The 18,304-nt window shown below is 34.9% G+C and overlaps 2 protein-coding genes across 5 annotated transcripts; both read right to left on the minus strand.

Moving 5' to 3' along the window:
- Positions 1-122: 122 nt before the first annotated feature.
- Positions 123-4,886, minus strand: LOC109598407 (zinc finger FYVE domain-containing protein 1). Of its 3 annotated transcripts, none has more exons than XM_049969770.1 (7): positions 4,705-4,886; positions 4,046-4,439; positions 2,674-3,158; positions 2,409-2,615; positions 2,137-2,355; positions 847-1,032; positions 123-787 (listed from the first exon to the last, which is right to left on the minus strand). In XM_049969770.1, exons 2-7 carry the CDS (start codon positions 4,395-4,397, stop codon positions 293-295), a joined length of 1,944 nt encoding a protein of 647 aa, XP_049825727.1. In that variant the 5' UTR covers positions 4,398-4,439; positions 4,705-4,886; the 3' UTR covers positions 123-292. The 3 variants fall into 3 exon arrangements, with proteins under 3 accessions (XP_049825727.1, XP_049825726.1, XP_049825728.1); XM_049969769.1 differs by having other exon boundaries at positions 2,674-3,167; XM_049969771.1 differs by having other exon boundaries at positions 847-1,014; positions 2,674-3,167; positions 4,705-4,885.
- A 1,197-nt stretch (positions 4,887-6,083) lies between these two features.
- Positions 6,084-12,278, minus strand: LOC109598425 (exportin-5). Of its 2 annotated transcripts, XM_049969725.1 has the most exons (13): positions 12,135-12,278; positions 11,715-12,004; positions 11,436-11,657; positions 10,123-10,437; positions 9,530-10,062; positions 9,141-9,466; positions 8,448-9,057; positions 8,002-8,362; positions 7,441-7,564; positions 7,107-7,382; positions 6,977-7,057; positions 6,496-6,923; positions 6,084-6,437 (listed from the first exon to the last, which is right to left on the minus strand). In XM_049969725.1, exons 2-13 carry the CDS (start codon positions 11,988-11,990, stop codon positions 6,306-6,308), a joined length of 3,684 nt encoding a protein of 1,227 aa, XP_049825682.1. In that variant the 5' UTR covers positions 11,991-12,004; positions 12,135-12,278; the 3' UTR covers positions 6,084-6,305. The 2 variants fall into 2 exon arrangements, with proteins under 2 accessions (XP_049825682.1, XP_049825683.1); XM_049969726.1 differs by lacking the exon at positions 6,977-7,057 and having other exon boundaries at positions 12,135-12,274.
- Positions 12,279-18,304: the final 6,026 nt, after the last annotated feature.

Genomic DNA, 18,304 nt, shown 5'->3' on the forward strand with positions numbered 1-18,304 from the left:
TAATTCAGGGTTATCAAGACCCACAAAAAAACTGTCTACTGTATGTGATAATGATATAAAATATTACATACTTACCTGTATATAATTGTAATTAAGTTGGGTATAAATCAATAAGACAGACACTTGTTACAGCATCTCTATAATTCTCAAAAAATTCTCAAATAACAAGTACGAATAAAGAATATATATTGCACCAAAAACTGATAATATAAAATATATAACTCACTAGCAAAAACTTTTATTAATAACATACGAGTATATAAAAATGTACCTGGCGGCACTAGCTGCGTTGTCAGCAGCAGCAATTGTTACAAACGCGTACCGGCGTGGTCCACCCACGCAACGGCACGGACCTCCTGTTCTGAGAGCAAACATCGCAAACCCCCTTGCCGCAATCCCTGCAGTGGTGCAAGATCCTTTTGTCGTCGAAAGGTTTCTCGCAGACGCAGCACCGCACGCACTCGCTGTCCGGCGTCCAGTACGCCGGACGCACCGAATCCTTGATGAAGTCCTTCGAGACGTTCAGCACGGATTTAACCGCCGACATTGAACTCATCACAGTTTCACCGATCACCCTGGCCCTGTTCTCGGTGCCGTCGGTGGCGTGACTTAAGCTAGGCGGTTCCTCGCGATAGCAGCCGTCGCAGACGCGTACTTCCTGGTGCCAACCCTTACTGGGTACCGTCTGCCGCTTCGACGAACAATCCCCGCAAAAGCCTTCGCCGCAGGCGCGACAGTGGTGCTTTTTTTGAAGGGGTAGGAACGTTTTCTGACACCTGAAGCAAGCCTGAAACAATATTCACAGAATTCATGTGAACTTTAATAGTTTTATTTTGAAAATGGTACCTTTATTTCGTGGTTAGGTCGCCAAAAACTGGGATTAATCTTGTCAGTCATCCATTCACCCAATACCTGGGTGGGTTGAGATCCGACGCTTGCGACCACGTCCGAGAACGATGACACACTGTCGATCACCTTCTGGGCCGTGTTTTGAGATCCGAATAGGGTGCGTTCCTGAAAATACATTTTATCCTATTTTGAGAAGTTTAGAATGAATCCGTGGACCGGAGATGAAGACTCGAAGCAGGCACACGAGAACCACAACATCAAATTTAGCCAAGTTATTAGCCAAGTAAATACACATATATACATACCGTATCAAAAATGATGAGCGTGTCTACTCGCATATTGAGACGGAACATCAATACCCCTTTGTAAACAAAAAGGAAAGATATACATGCAATTATGTGGGCGGGCCGAACTGACTGGAGGGGATCATTTGGTTTTGCTGCGTTTAGCATGCGGTTCGTCTCCGCAGACGTTGTTTTTAGTATATTTTATTTAATTTTTGGGATACATTTTTATTTTGAAAAAAGCAGTTTATTTTTAGAATACTTATTTTTGTTTTTGATATACCCTCAAAAAATATTTCATTTTACAGATTGAAAATTATACAAAGTTACGGAATTTAAATGGAGCATCCGAAGAACTCGAACTACATCCCTACGCATATGGAGAGTTACTAAATGCATTCGCAAAGATTAATTTACATTGTGCGCCGGCGCGCACCAGCACGGCGCATTGTCTCTGAGAGTAGGGATTCTTACTACCGGGCAAAACTTTTCTCTCTTTGTCGTGCATCCATCTCTTACAACATCCAGACACGAAGAGCATTTTTCGTACGGTATAGTGGGGGATACATTTTTCTAATTAATTTAATAAGTGATAGCTCAAAAGGTAGAAAAAGTCTATGCATGTGCGCTTCTTGTTACATCTAAGAATTAAATTACTTGTGAAAACTAAAGCATTAAGATAATATCTGATATTATGAGATATTTTTGATTTTTTACTCAACATATCTCTGTGATAAAACAATTTTAACAACATACGTAAAGTTTTTTACTGTCTTTCTTTTAAACTACTACTCATTTAAATCGCTTTACATATAAAAAGTTAGAAGGGTACATTAGTCACTCTGTGGGCAACAGATAAATACACAAACATTAACATATTGCTGAAAGATGGCATTGAAAAACCAAATGAGAAGAGGAATATCATGCAAAAAATTAATGAAACAAAGAAACAGTCGCCGTTCTCGTGAACCCGACCACCAAAACTGCGAAAAATTCTACGTACTCCAGACCAAATATGTACATTCTCCTGATCAACGACGCCACATTCTTCAGGCGTTTTGTTGCCGTACCAATGCTGGCGGCTTCTGTAAATCTCCCCGCACCTAGGACACTCCAGAATGTACCCAGACCAAACGTAGTTCAAATAAGACGACCAAGAACTTTCATTGGCCGACTGGTAACTGCGTTTCACCACGTTTTTGATGCCCCTCTTCAAACACATCTGAAACATTCGGTTTAATTTATCGTTTCGTTTGATCCAATTAGCAAAATTACTTTGCACAAATCGACGGCGTTTTGAAACTGATACTGGAACTGGCACTTCTCCGGACTGGAGTGCGGCTCGCCTTCCTCTTTGTGGCCCATCGAAAGCGTGCAACCAGTTTTGCAGGACTGGCACTTCTCTTGGCACGTAAAGAACGACGACCAGTACACGTCCGGCGACGTTTCCGACAGTGCATTACGAAACTTGTCGTTCAGACTCTAAACACACAAAAACTCTTCTGTAACAACTACTTGACTACATAACTGAGGAACAGACCTTCAACATCAAATAAATGTACATTGGTTTCCTGGGCGTGCGCACGTCGTTGCTCTCCAACTCCTTCTTCAGAGCGTCCCTGAGCTTCTCAAACTTGGTGGGCTGATGAAGCGACTTGAGGCCGACGTACTTGACCGAACTGAAGGCGCTGATGTCCAAGCCCAGCTCCTTGAACGTGCCCCGCAGTTTTTCCTCGGCGGACTCCATCACAGTGCTGCCTTCATCTAAAGTGTCCGTGTGTTGCGTCTCGTGGAACACGATGACCGCCGGTCCCAGCGAGTTCACCTCCATCGCGGTGTCCGCCTCCTCCAGCACCTTGGTGAGAGTGTGGCTGAAGTGTTTGTTGTAGGCCTGCGAGGCGCCGTGCAGGAACGAGTACATGTCGGTGTGGAGGCGTGGCGCACGCGTCTGATAAATCACGATGTCTGAGATGGCGAGGATCTTCAGCAGGAGACGAGTGCGTTGCTGGTTCTTGCGCGTAATACCTAGCATTCCTTGAATGAATGAATATCTTGACAACGTATTGCAAGACGCGCCCTTCGCTCAAATTAACACAACATTGGACAATAAACTATACACTCCGGTAAAAGATTTAAACAAAATCTTAAAGTTAAAGATCTTTTAGACCATTAAAAAATATTATTTTACCAATAAACATAACATGATTAAATGTGAATATGTAAATATGATTGTAATCTAAATAAATGAACAATTTTAAATTATTTAAGCTATAATAGCAGTTTTACACACACTAATTTATTATAAATGTAAACTCAGTTCAAAATGCGACTCATTTTTATTGGTTTCAATTTCTAAATACATACATATTGTTCAGAAAACTTTGATCGGAAATGTACAGTGGTGGCTATAATTATAACAACTTATTAAAATATATTAAAAATAAGACCTGTACTATTTGTTGTATATTTATTCTGTCATTTTTTCTTTCAATAATATAAAATAATGCTCCGGTACGTCCTAATAAGGCTACGCAAATAAGTGTAGTCAGCAGGAATAATAATTTTGCTTTCAATCATTAAAATTATCAATTGCATCACTACATTTTTAGTGTATTTAAAATTTGACATTATCACAAGCACAGCCGTATACGTATGTAATTTAGATGCCACTTTGACCTTGTAAAATTGTAGTTTTATCAGTCCAAAAGAAACAGGAAATTCTGAAACGAAGTTTGCTTTTTTTCTATACGGAATATCACAAAAAATTAAATGCAAGTTTGTATTTTATTTGTTACAACATACACAAGCATACAAAAGTCTTTCCTTGAGAAACAATGATACAATAAATTAAAGCTTTATTTAAAACATATATAACCCCCAAACAATTACATAAAAAAAAAACATTTTCTCACCTTCAGTATCCAAACATATCACATTCAACTTGGGATCATATTTAGCCCACACTCCAATATTGCATGGGTTCTGTGCCGGGGACGTTTTAAACACCCTCTCTCCATCAAAAAAAGTCTGATTGAGTGTGTATGATTTTCCCTCACCGGTGTTGCCAAAAATAGCCACCACTTTCACTCTCTTGTCCTCAGGCAGCTTGAGCTGCCTAACAAATTCTTTTTCATTGTTACAGAACAGTTCTTCACTTTCATTGATTAACAACACACTGTTGCACCCATCGGACAAGGTGAGGTCGACTGAGTCCAATTGGCTTGGATGGAGGAATGTGTCGTCACCCATTTTGTGAAAATGCATTTGTGTTGGTGGTGGAGGGCATTAAATCAGACGGTTTGTTGTCTGGAAAACGCATACAGTTTATTAATTCGTATGAGTAAGAGCGCAGTATGTAAACACTGGCACATGATAATTGCGTATCTCTTTAATAATACGTGTAAATACAAAACTAATACGTTTGTTGATATCGTGGTGGATCTAAAAAGTTAAATAGTGACGTAAGGAATGCGATAAACAATAATAAAAGTCGCTGGAATATGATCGGGTTTCAATGACGATGCTTTTTTTCGAAAACAAGGCGTAGCAATCGAACCACATGTTAGCGTACCTGACAAAAGATGGTTCGATCGAATCGTACGTGTCGTCGCGGTTCGACAAGAGGTACCATTTCATATTAACAAACATGAAAGGTTCTCCGTTGTTTAAAATGATAACAAAAACCACATGAATCCACAAAAATTTGACAAACACTTTTGACACTTCTGTAAAAACATAAATAAGCCACGTTGCCAAGTTGCAACGTCCTATTAGACTGGAGAAATTTATAATTAAATTTTCTGTAGTAAATACGCCCACGTGTTTTTAATTTAGAGTATCCGACAAAAGAAGAGTGTCAAAAAACTTAAAAGCACATTATTTCTTCAGTGTGATTTAGTTCAAGGAAAATATATTGATCACTTAAAATTTTAATTTATTAGTGCTATGTTTTTTTTAATAATTAACAATTAATTAACATTTAATTACTAATTTCTATAATAAATAAATAATGTACAGTGGATGCCATTATTATAGAAACTTTTTAAAATGTTAAATATTTTTTTTCTTTTATTTAATGTAAAATAATTATACTTTACCATTGTTGTTAGCATCATAAAAGCTATTACATACATATTATATAAAATGACATATATTTTTTGAATTAACATGGACATAAAACAATTTTAACAATAAGGTATTTTCAATTATTAAATCTGCGTTATTTAATTTCATTTTAATACTTTGTATAATATACTTTTTGTTTTATAATTTTGGCCCATATTCGTGGTATATTCCTTCTAGCTTCTCTTGGTAGAGACACCATGCACGACAGAGACAGTAGAAATCTGTCCCACAGTGGGAGATTTACTGTCTCTACATGATATCTCTTTCAGGATTCAAATGGATCAAACTCTTTTCATACTGTATATAATATATATAAGATATATAAAATGTAAATAATTTTACAAAAAATATAAATTAGAAAAGCATTAAATTAAAAATTAATTAATTTTCAATATCATAAAATAGATAATCCTAAACATAAATGTTTATGTGTGACGCCGAAGGTGAATAAACCTAAACAATGTTTATTTGTTTGTAAATAGAATGTTAAATTAGTAACGGTGTTATTTATTTTATTTATGGGTGTTTATATTACATAACATACAATTTTCATCCTACTTTAATCATTTTTATTTATATACATAAATCTATTACCAGTATAATTTAAATAATATAATATAATAATTTAAATTTTACTTGTGGTATTTTTGTTCTTACCAATATAAACTTTTCACAAATACTGCTGTTTTTATAATCACAAATTTCAACCAAAAATAAATAAAGTAATTAATTATGCATGTAAAAAATTTGTATGAGTTTCAACAAAGGTTTAAATTTAAGAACAAATGAAATATTTAATTAGGGTTTGGAAATAAAAACCGAGTGTTCAAAAGAGTACATTTTTAATAAATAAATGGCCAAAAATAATTAAATAAAAAATAAAACTAACAAATATATATACAAAATAATCAATTAATTTATTTCACAAGTGATATAAAAAGAGTTTTAACAAGTCAGACTGAGTTGAGTTTGAACAACAGGGGAATGTTGCACAATTACATCATCAAATTAATTAAAATAGTAACATAGGAATATCTTGAGTCGCCACTAACTGAATACATTCCTTAAGTCTGTTATTACTTCGCTCCTGTTAGCTTCCTTTCTTGGGACGACGATCCTGGGCAAGTCCACTATTTTCACCTCTTTCTTAAACAATTCCCCCACACTTCTTCCAATCAACTGCAAATTAACATTAATTGGTACAATTCAGGATATATTATGCAAAGATTATAGTTACCGTTCCGGTCAGTTTCTTAAACAGATCCTTCTTCACCTTCTCCACCTTGTTGCCCTTGCTGGTGCTGCCGGAAATCCGTTCGTCCAGCTTGTGCAAATCAACCGGGTTAACACCAGGTATCTGCTGCATCACAGCCAGCACCTCCTGGAAACTAGGCCGCAACATCTCGTAAATCTGGGCGCCCAACGTAAGTAAGGACCCTTGATTCGCTTCGTGCTGCCCGTGCAAGGTGAGGGCGTTAAGAACCGCAGCCATAATGTGGGCGGCCATTTCGCCGTTCAGAGAGTTGTCGCTGATCAGTTGACGGACTATCGGGCCAGTCAGATACGTGGCTTTGAGCGAGGCGTTGCTGTCGATCCAGGAGAGAGCACCCAAAACGGCCAGCACCGTCGACTGGCACGTCTTGTCGTAGCGCAGGATCTGTAGCCCTGGAAAGAAAACTGGGAATGAGAGTCTGCGGTTCGATGTCGTGGAGGTTTACCAACGGGGTTAATGCAGGCATTTCTTAGGAGGTTCTGTTTTGGAGAATTATTCAGTTGTCTACTGCTGAGACTTATGCACGCTGTGTTTAGAATACATAATTAAGGTTATATTTATTAACTCGGACTTACCCAGATCGGATATAACTTCGGTGGCCATGTTAACTCTAGTGGTTGGGGGTGTGGGGGAATCCATGCTGAGTTCTTCCGTTTCCATAGTCTCTGTATTTGGTTCGGGCGTTAGACTGCCGCCAACCAGAGCCACCTTCAAAAAGTCCAAGTATTCTCTAGTCAAAGCCCTAGTTAGAATGTCTTCCAACATTTCCTGGGTGTCGGCATTGTCCTCCTGAGCCTCGCGGTTCCGGAACTCATTAACTTGTTGCCATTTAGTGTGTAACCTAGTCAACACTTAAATAACGCAATGTATCACAAGTTAAAATGCGTTTACTAGTGTTCTTTTACTTACTTATAGGTGTGATATGTGCCAATATGGGCAAAAGATCCACCTCATAATATGGGGCTGGACAAGAAAACACAAAGGCCTTTAGGAACACTCTAATGATGGGTCGTAACCGGAAGTCCGGAATATACTGTAAAACAGAAAAATAATCTTGTTAAAACTTTACCAACATAGAACTCAATTAAACATTATTTTCTCAATACTTTCAAGTTTTTTCGTAGTTAACAAACAAAAATATATTTTTTACTTTTCATTTTTAATAAAATATAAAGTAATAGAAATTAGTTTTTATAAATCCCAAATTTTTAAAAATCAATTAAAAGACTAATAAATATTATATCAGATTAATCTTAAAATTATTATTATTAATCCTTCTTAAGGAACTAACTCTTCAATTCTTCTTGGTTTCAAAGACTTCTTTCACATTTTAAAAAATAAATCGAAATACTAAATAAGCAATTATAAATTGTTTATTAGTTGGTTAAAAAAGTTCAAAATACATCGAAATTTAAAATTTTCAAACTGTTTTTAATTTCAATACCTCAAATTAATGCATAATAAACTCACGTGTAAATGCGATAGAATACTGTTGACGATCGCCAGCCCGATATCCGGAATGGCATACAAATCTCTTCCCAGAGACGGTCCGAGCGATCCCATCATGTGGTAGCAGCTCTCGTGCAAACCGGTCATGAACCTTTGCATTCGTTCCACCGGATTGAAGCTGGCCTGCGAATCAGCTGCGTCTGATATCGGATGTCCGATCAGACCCAAGAGGTTCGATTTCTCCGTTTCGGGCATGACGAAGCAGCCCTTGTAACTGTCGTGGACCAGGTTCGCCGTTTCCGGCATGAAGATCTCGTTAAAGATCTTGATCAGCGAGAAAATGTGGGGTAGAAGGGGCATCACGTGCGGAGCGGCCGGGTTCCTATGAAAAAACAGTAAATGTATACATAATAAAATACAATTATACAAATATTTTATCTCGGTTTTTCCAAAAACCAAAATCGTACCTGAATACGGGGTTTCCAGATTCAGTTAATGAAACAACGAATCCGCCTCGTGTCGCCCTTTCCGGGTCGTCGGGCCAAGAACAGCGTTTGATGGCGCCCAGCAGGAGGTTCACACAGTAAACAATGTTGCTCCTGTTCTGACCCTTGTCGTCCTCCTGAGGACTCTTATCCAAACCGACGAACGATATGAACTCCCTGGCGCCTTTGAAGGCGCCCGCGTTCACAATCGAATTGAACAACGACGTCTCGGAGCAATTTACTTCACGCAGAACCTCCGCCACGAAACTGCTCTGACGATCGTAGTCGCAGAAGTGATTCGAGATCAACAGCAGAGCCTCTTTCAACGTCACCTTTTCCAAGGTGGAGAGGCTATTCGAACCGTTGGCCTGGGACAGGGTATCGACGGTGGCACGGATCTGGTCAAACACTGGCAACAACAACAGGGGATACTTGTTGCCGATCTTGACCATCAGAGAGGCAGCGTGGCGGCGAACGTTCTTCACCGCACGGGACCGCGTGTCCTTGTTCTCCGACGGGAAAATCAACGTTGAGAAGATTTTGTCCAGCACCAAGGGTAGGAGGGCGGCACCGGATGCGGCCACAGAATTCACTAATAACGAAGAAATATTATTTTATATTATAGTAATCATGTGTTTAGGTATATTGTTAAATATAAAAAAATAATATATTTACCAGTGGGTGCCATCTGTCCTGTGGACATGCTGAGGAACACGAACAACGCCGAAATGCAAGTCAACAAGGTGGACAAGATGAGGGGATCAACTGGCTGATAATTCAGACACAGTTGCAGTAAATGCAGACCAGACGCAATGGAGGGCCGCTCCTGAGCCTGCAAGACGCGGCTGAGTATGCTTTCCAGGCAAGTAGATAGCGCCTCCCATTCCTGGTACACCGGATCCTGCAAACAGCTTATCGCGGTGTTGGGCACCTGCAGACACTTAATCAGCCACTGTTCAACGTAGTTGAAGGTGACGAGCGGTGCCACGACAGTTGCTTGCCTGTAAAAAACCCAATTTTTAATTATAAAATAAACAGATTAAACGTATTTTCTTTACACATACCGGAAGGAATCCAGAAAATCGCCACGACATCGATAGAAGTACAAGGAGAACTCCTCCTCGCTGTCAAAGTCGATCTTGGCGTAGGCTTCGGCCTTCTCCACTTGCGGATTGGGCGACTTGCCACTGGGGTAATTAAACTTAACAATCTTGGGTGCGGTGCACTGCACCCACTGCGGTATATGCGCCAAAAAGACCGGATCCCGGGCGACATGCTCGTTCTTCAGCATAGCGTTCCAAATCGGATTGGCCAGGTGGGCGATAACGAGGCTTCGGTGGCTGCTGTAGGCGAGCACACCCTCCAAGAACATTGCAAAGTTCTGGGGACGGGTGCAGCCTTCCTTGCCCCACAATGCACACACCTGCATCGACAGCCCGCCCAGCACTTGGATCAGTTTTTTCTTGAACTGGTAGTGTTGGTCGTCACCGATGGCGCCGTCCGTCTTGGCAGCTGCGACTAGACACTGCATTGGCTCGGTGTTGAACAGGATCATCAACGGCTTGCGCTCATCCACTTTGCCTTTCCTGTTCACCACCTGAAAAGACATGGTGTGTTAAGCCTCATATTTAGAGCACAATTTATTACTAAAACGAACCTGCGATAAACATTCGGCGGCATGATACTGGAACGCCCCATCGTTGAGTAACAAACAAAGAATGTGCAGGAGTCTCCCGTTCTGCGCCATCACATGCACCATCGAAACCCACTCGACGAAGCCGGTGAGGGTGAGTAAGACGACTTGGACGACGCGACCGTGGGCGGCCGCCTTCACCACGTTGTTCGCCTCGCTCGACGCCCGGAATTGGCCGACGTGCAACTCGATAAGGCGCAGGAAGAACTCGAAGATAGTAGCCATGTTTGCAGTGAGCGCATGATAGATGTCCTTCCGTCGTTGATTCGATTCCAAAGTCTGGAAATAATTAATGAGTACACCACTAGATATTTGGGTCACTGGTTATTAAGGAGATTTATGAAAATATGTTAATTAAACATCCAAAAAAGGTTAATTAATAAGATATAATCAACTTGCTTAAAATTAGTATAATTAAAACATTAATTTGCATTCTTGCAAATTTTTGTAATATCTCATTCTTTCAAATTAATATTTCTCAAGGTTTCCAATTTTATGCTTCACAATTTAAAGTAAATATTTAAGTTAAAATGGTTGTAAAATGAATTTTTCACATGTAATTTAAATGTTTAGGTAAATTTCAGATTAGTTACTTTTATTCTTCCTTTGTTATTATCGATTTTTCAATTAATTTTTGAGCTAATTTTTATTTTTATCTAAATTTTCCATTGTCCTCATTTATCAAATCATACAATATTCTGAAACATGCTATTATAATTAATTAAGCATTGTTAGAGTTAACTGTTTATAAATATGAATTCCATTGTTGAATATATTAATATTATATAAAATTAAAATAATTAATACACTTCAATATTTTATTACTATTACTATTAAATCGGTTTTTAGATTTAGTTTGTACAGTAATAAATATTATCAACGTAATTAATTTTGTAAATAATTCATCACTTTATCTTTCTTTTAACTTTCTTGATAAAATTAGCATTGTGATACATCAGCAAATTAAATTTTAATTTACAAAATATGTTTGTTGAATATATAAAAACAGGTTTCAAAAGTATTAATTAAATTATTTGTAATTTATTAAAATATTGTCATTTGTTTTGTTAATGTGGTGCAATATATAATATTTGCTTTACTAAAATGATGTACCAAAATTTAATGCCAGTAGTCATGATCTATTTTAACATTTTCATGACCATGAATATTTATGCTAATAAACTAAATACAATCAGCATAATTTCTGTTTCTTCTTTATACATGTTAAATGTTTACTTAGTGGTTAATTATAGAACTGATGTAATCTCAAAATTTACCTGTAATAAGGCCACATCTTCAACAAGTCTCAGGAAAACCAACAGCACCAACTCAGTCTGAATCTCACCATAGGCACAGGCATCAGACAGTTCATTCAAAAGACCCGGCCATTGTTGGGGCCACTCTCTTTTCACCATTTCTACAATAACCCTACTCAGTACATCCTTCATGTGTGACTCTTCACTTATTCCCCCAGCTGCCAACAATTTCATAGCATTTTCCTAAAACCCAAACCATTATTGAAACAACAAATGACAATCAAAAGACAACAGTTTAACCTTGATGAAGATCTTCTCCTGCTGAGATATCTGCGTCCACCTGTACTTGACAGTGTGCTCCATGAGTTGGAGACCGAAATGCCTGGATATTAGCGAATTCTGTGTGCCAGAAGCGAGGTAGAGTCCGGCCTCAGCGCAAAGTGGCGACGTTTCTTTGAAACTTTCACAGGCATTGTAGGCCTTCATTCTGTCAGCTTGGGAGGCCCCATCGCTCATCGTGAGCTCCACGGCCCTGGCTAAATCGGCCGCCAATGCAGCCACGTCCGGTCCGGCCATCTCCTACGGAGCAGCTAAAAATCAAAGGACACAGTCACATGTTGGGCCAACATGGATTTCCACGTTTTCCGTGTTTGATGTAAACAACACTAAATGATGGTGGGATGGGGCAAGCGACTTGCCACGGCCTGAGGGATTACTTACGTGATTTCAGTTACTTATTTATTTACAACATATGATACAACTTTTATGAAAAATATGCAACAAATTACAACTGTCTTTTGCCGGCGCAACACCAACGCTCCGGTCGGTTTTGGCGGACTGCAGGCACCTGTACGCGTTCGAGGGGGAAATCGTTTTAAGGCCGGGGTTTAAAGATTTTTTAGATTAGTTGTTTAAACTTTTAAGTACATGTTTCAAAATTTTGACAAAAGCCTTTTGTCAAACTGTTTTTAATTTACCAGTTAATTGTTACAGATTTCTATATTTCAAACAGAATTCGTTTCTTAAATTTATTTTATGAATTATTCAACAGATGGCGCTAACTATTTGTCTTATTTAAAAGTATTTTATCTGGAATTATTTTAATTTATTTCTAAGGTATAAATAAAATGATTAAGATTAATTTAAGCTCTATAGTAATGTCCATTTAAATTTATGCAATTAGCTTAATATTATATTTTAATTATATATAATAATATTTTACATAGTGGTGGCCAAAAAAATACCACACATTATTATCTTGACGTTAATTAGGAAACGCACATTTCTAATTAAATGCAATCAAAATATTTTATTTTTTATTTAAAATAATTAAAGTATAACTTTCCCCCATTATTCGTTTTTTAGTTAAACCAAAATATACACAGAAATAGTTTTTAAATAATTTGAATTATATAAATAAATCATTAATTAAAAAAGAAAAATAAGTATATAATATTGAAATGTATTTTTTATACTGACTAGATAAAATTGTATTATGAAATATTTAAATAAAATCAAATTTTTAAAAAGGAGAAGAAAAATGGGCAAAATATTTTGGGTAAAAATTAAAATAGTGTAAATTATAAAATATTAATTTTTAATGTTTGTATAGATTAAAATTTTTTGTGTAACCTAAAAGAAAATAAAAAAATTGCTATATGTCTTTACTTTAATCAAAAAACAGTTATTAAATAAATACCATGTTGCCGTTGTTATATTTCTAAATAATTTAATATTTCACGTAAAATATACGTTAATAATAAATAAATATGTACAGTGTGTCCAATTCTTAGATTTTACCACAGGTTAAACAAATTAAGAAAAAAATTCAAAAAAAGTAAATAAGTACCCGTTTATTAATTACTATATTTGGCGGATCAATATTAAATAAAAATCGTACTTTTTCAACCATCCGCCACATCGAACGGAGCGGGAACCGCATCCGTCGCCCGCCATTGGCGGCAACGCGGCGCCAAATTCGAATGCGACCAATGACGTGCGGCCCCAGCCTTCAACTGTCTGAACACCGTCTCGTTAGCGTGGGCCGCTATACGTAGCCTGTGTTTGTGTTGTTTCTGGACCATTCAAAGGTATGGAAATACATTTTTTTCCCTATAATATACTCTGTCACGGGCCGATATTCACTTATGGTGGCCTAAAATGAGTGCGGAATCGGACCGATGTGTGCCCAACGTCTGAAATATCGTGGCCATGCGACGTTTTTAGAATTAACACGGATATGTGTATGTTGGGTACGGACAAATGGCGGCCGTCTAAGTCGATGCGACAATATGCCGGATAATCGGTTTTTGTTGGGCTTTTTTATGTTTTTTCGGGTTCGTTTTTAGGCGTTTTTATCGTTTGAAATGCGTTTTTGTTAAATTGCGGGTGTGGAATGCGTATCGCACGGTTTTGATGGGTTTTAGGCGTGAACAAAATCCACTAGGTGTCCCGTATAGAACATTCGTGTGTTATATCCCTATTCCTCTATACAGGCTTCAATAGTGGATATAGCGGAACCAAAATATTGGAAAATGTTGGGTTTTAGGGGCATTTTTTCGGAAATTAACAACTCCATTGTGTTTACGCAAGTTAATCAATAACGGTTTCATTGATGACGTAGCCTTTTTGCGTCTAATTTTTGATTTTTTACATAATTGTTGTTTTGGCGCCAAAATTCTTATAGTATGTACCACAAAAACGGGATGCTGTCCAATAAGAATCAGGAATTGTTGGAGGAAAATATTTTTCGTTAAACTGTGATTAGGGTGACGCCCTAATTTTTTATACCCATTTCTATTTATAAATTAGGGTAATTAGCAACTATTTTTTTTTGTTTTTAATATTTTTAAATATTTCAATTTTATATTGTTTTATCCTGATCTATTAAAATATTTAATACATGTTTTCTATATATAGCGGTGAAAAAAATAATGGAATATTTTTAAAATTGGTATTTTTCTGTTCCATTTTAATAGTGTTAAACAAATTCGCTACAAAAACGGTGTATAAACATTGAAATATTTAGAAGAAACATTTTTCCGAGAATTACAGAAATTCCACAGAGTTCCAGTTCCAATTACCTAAAAAATTGTTGTGTTACATTTCGGGTAAACAGTAATAAAATTTCGATTCTCCCGTAACTAATCGGCGTCCAGAAAATTAAAGAATAACAGAACAATAAAAAAGGACCCAAAACCAATAACTGGAGATGTAACTGTGGGATTGGAATTTGTCCCGGAGGATGTTTATACGTCCGAGATATAAAAATAATATACCCCAAACCTTCAAACTTACTCAAAGGTTGGTTTTTATGGATCTTTGGAATTAAATTGCCCTTTTGCCATTTTTGTTTTGACGTCACACGTATTTTATTGTGATTGTGTTCTATTAAATGTACTTTTATTTTAACTTTTTAAACTAATTTTTAACTAACAGACTGCTGCTTAAATTTAAGTTTTCAGTTTACTGCCCACAATTTTGTGTAGAAATTTGAAATGAGATTGCTATTTCAAATATTTTCTTACCTATTAAGTTTTTGTTAAATTTATTTTTTTATGTTTTCTTCAAATGCACTTTAATCATTAAGACCAGTAATATTTTAGAGTTTTTAATTTATTTTGAAACAGTAATTACAAATCGATTTGAGTATAATTATTTTTGTGCGTTTCATTTGTTATATGATTGTTTCTAAATCGATTTTTTACGTTAACATCTAGGGAACTATAATTATACACCAGTTATTGTTTAAATTTGTAGTGGTCAATTTTATATTTCGATAATTTAGATTCTACTCTTCTACTTTAGTTACTTTTTAATTTGTTATAACTTCTATTTTTACTATTAAATTCATTTATTTAACTTAAAAATAAAAATTTTAAATAAAATCGTTGCAAATATAATTATTTTCATAATTCGTTTTTATGTATATTTCGATATGTTTTTCAGTTTTAAGATAACTTTATTATTCCTCAGCAATTATTGAATTTTATTTTAATCTTTAAATGTTTTATAGAACTAATAATTTAACATAATAATAATAATTTTAATTCAGACAATAGCCTGAATGATTGAAGATAAACAAATTATTTGTTATAAAATCAGATTTTTGTTTTTATTTCAATTGGACTTAGTTCACACAATTTTATGCATTTTTGTCTGTTATTTCTTTGTTACAAAATCGATTTTCTTTGTTAGTTCCATGTGAACTTTTAATTATTCATCAGCTGCTGTTGAATTTTATTTTAACCTTTAAATGTTTTATTTTTTTTAAATCGGTTTTTTAATCATTACATTAATAACAATCCACATTATTAAAAATTTAGAAAGTTCAATTTTACTTTAAACATTAAAATTTTATATTGAAATGGTTCGAATTTTATCATTTTTTGTTACAGAATCGATGGTTTTTTATTAGAGTCAAGTGAACTGTATTTTATTTCAAACTTTAATTGTTTAACTGGAGATTATTTTGAGTGTGATTATTTTAATACGTTCTTTTATTATATTTTTGTTGTAAAATCGATTTTTTTCTATTTATTTAAATAATAATTTGGATGTGATATGTATATATTATTATTATTATTATTATTATTATTATTTCAATTTTACATTTCACAATTTCCTATAAAAGTTAATAAAATTGTCACAAGTATTTTAAACCTCTGTATTTTATTATATCTTTGTTATAAAATAGTATCTTTAGTATTTTATAAGCAGGTAGTTAAAGTTTAAAATTGTTCACAATGTTTCATTCCTTTTATTATATTTTTTATTTCAAAGTCAATTTTTATATCACATGTTCTTATCTTTTTTTGTTATTTTTCTGTAAAACGTCGAATTTTCACTCAAATTTTAATTTTGTTTAAACAATATATAATTGATTATGTGTGTTATATATATTTTTGCTGTTTTAAAAGCGTTAATTATGGGTCTTTTTATTACCTCTTCGTTATAAAAATAACATTATGGTGTCGTAAAATTTATTATTTAAGTATAGATTGTGCTTAATGACCTTAACTTAATTATTTATTATATATGATTGGTATTTTACTTTTAATATTTAGTAAATGGAAACAAAAAGGTACTAAAGTGGTATATTTCTAACTTCAACAATAAGAATTGCGTGTTGTTAAACAAATAACCAATATTTTTATTTACGTCTCTTAAAAATTGTAAACTTCCCGGACTTTCCCCGAAACGGCAAACAACCCGTGAGATTTGTCAACGTCGCGTCGGGCCTAGGGAAGGGGGCGGGGGGAGAGGGCGCCCTCGCTCTGCGGAGCCGGTTCAAGGCGGCCGGCACCCCTCGCCGCCCCGCGCCTCCCTCCGCGGGGCTACGGACCGGCCCGGGTCAATAAGATGAGATTTTGTCCTGTGTGTGTGTGTGTATGTGTGCGGATGTGTGCTACGGCGGGGCCGCCGCCGTGCCCCGAAATTGATTTCGGGGGGGCGGTGGTGGGGCCGCCACCGCCGCCGTCTCATTTGCCTATCGGCTGGGAGGAGGGGTGTTAATGCCGGGATTTTCTATTATCGGTTCCGCCGGCGGCTCGCGGTTCGCACCGATCTCGGAGGATTAATGCTAGATTTGATGGATTCACTATTCATTTTTAACGATGGTGAACAATGTGAAAAAGAACGGATAATATGAAATGGATTAAATAATAAATATGGCTAAAAATTTATAAATTTGTATAATTTATTATTTGTTTTAATTGATTCTTTCTAAAACAAAATAAATTATAAGGTTTATATATTAAATTTTATGTAAAAATATTCTATAAATTTAAAAATATTCTAAATTAACACAATTCAACTCTGGTTTTCAAATTTATGTATCAAATTCAAGCTAGGTAAAATTTTTTATTTCCTCAATTCCTTTTAAAATTTTCTCTATTTTTCGTCATTGACCTCTAAGTATTTTAACAAATTAAAAGACAAAATATAATATAAAATAAATATTAGTTAAACAAAATTATCATTATTTTGTATAATTAATTAGTTTTATAATTGATTTTTATAGAAATTGAAGACATTTTTTGTTAATCATCTATAAAAAATATTAAATATTTTTGTGACATTGATTGTTCAATATTAATATTAGTAACTTTTTTAATTCACAAACTATGAAAGAAATTTTAAGGTTTTAAGGTTTCATATTTATCATACTTATAAGTTAAATAATGTTTACATTAAAATCAATGTCAGTTTTAGGAATTTAATTATTTTGTTTCACTGTTTTTTTGTAATATATATGTATTTTATTAATTTCATCCTGATTTTAATAATTCAAAACGTATGTTTTAAAATTACAGTTCATTATTATTGGAAATACCTTTTTAATTATTTAGTTTCGCCAAACAACATTTTTTATATTATTTTTTACCCAATTTTTATTAATTAGGACCTTAATTTTATTTCATAATTACCCAATTTTGTAACATTTAAGTTTAAATAGTTAAATTGTGTCTTTTTATTGTTCAATTGATTTTTCACCATTGACGTATTTTTATAAATATATATTTATTTTTAATAATAATTAGTTATAAGTAGAGTATCATAAAAAATTCTAATAATTTTCTATAAATATATTGTTTATATTGTGATATTTACTGTTGAATTTTAATCTTAGGATAACTTTTTTAATTCACAAGCTATCATGAAATTTCAGGTTTCATATGTAACATACTTTTAAGCTAAGTAAAGTTTTTTTTTTAATCTTAATTATTTAATTCGTTCGCTTCAGTGTTTTTTATTGTTTATTTATTATATTAATTTCATCGTGACTTTATTAATTCAAAATGTAGATTTTAAAATTATGTTCCATAATTTTGTTTAGCATAAAATTATCTCAAATTTACTTAGCATTGAAAAAATAATTTTGTTATCAA

Source organism: Aethina tumida, chromosome 7 (genome assembly GCF_024364675.1).
Source record: "Aethina tumida isolate Nest 87 chromosome 7, icAetTumi1.1, whole genome shotgun sequence".
NCBI lineage: Eukaryota > Metazoa > Arthropoda > Insecta > Coleoptera > Nitidulidae > Aethina > Aethina tumida.

Coding starts and splice junctions, on each gene's coding strand:
- LOC109598407 (XM_049969769.1), bottom strand. CDS start 4,397: ATGCATTTTCACAAAATGGGTGACGACACATTCCTCCATCCAAGCCAA. Junction 2,356..2,408: donor ACGCCGTCGATTTGTGCAAA/GTAATTTTGCTA, acceptor CGAATGTTTCAG/ATGTGTTTGAAGAGGGGCAT. Junction 1,033..2,136: donor ATGTACATATTTGGTCTGGA/GTACGTAGAATT, acceptor TTCTCAAAATAG/GATAAAATGTATTTTCAGGA.
- LOC109598425 (XM_049969725.1), bottom strand. CDS start 11,990: ATGGCCGGACCGGACGTGGCTGCATTGGCGGCCGATTTAGCCAGGGCC. Junction 7,383..7,440: donor GGCACATATCACACCTATAA/GTAAGTAAAAGA, acceptor GCGTTATTTAAG/TGTTGACTAGGTTACACACT. Junction 6,924..6,976: donor TGCCTGCATTAACCCCGTTG/GTAAACCTCCAC, acceptor TTTTCTTTCCAG/GGCTACAGATCCTGCGCTAC.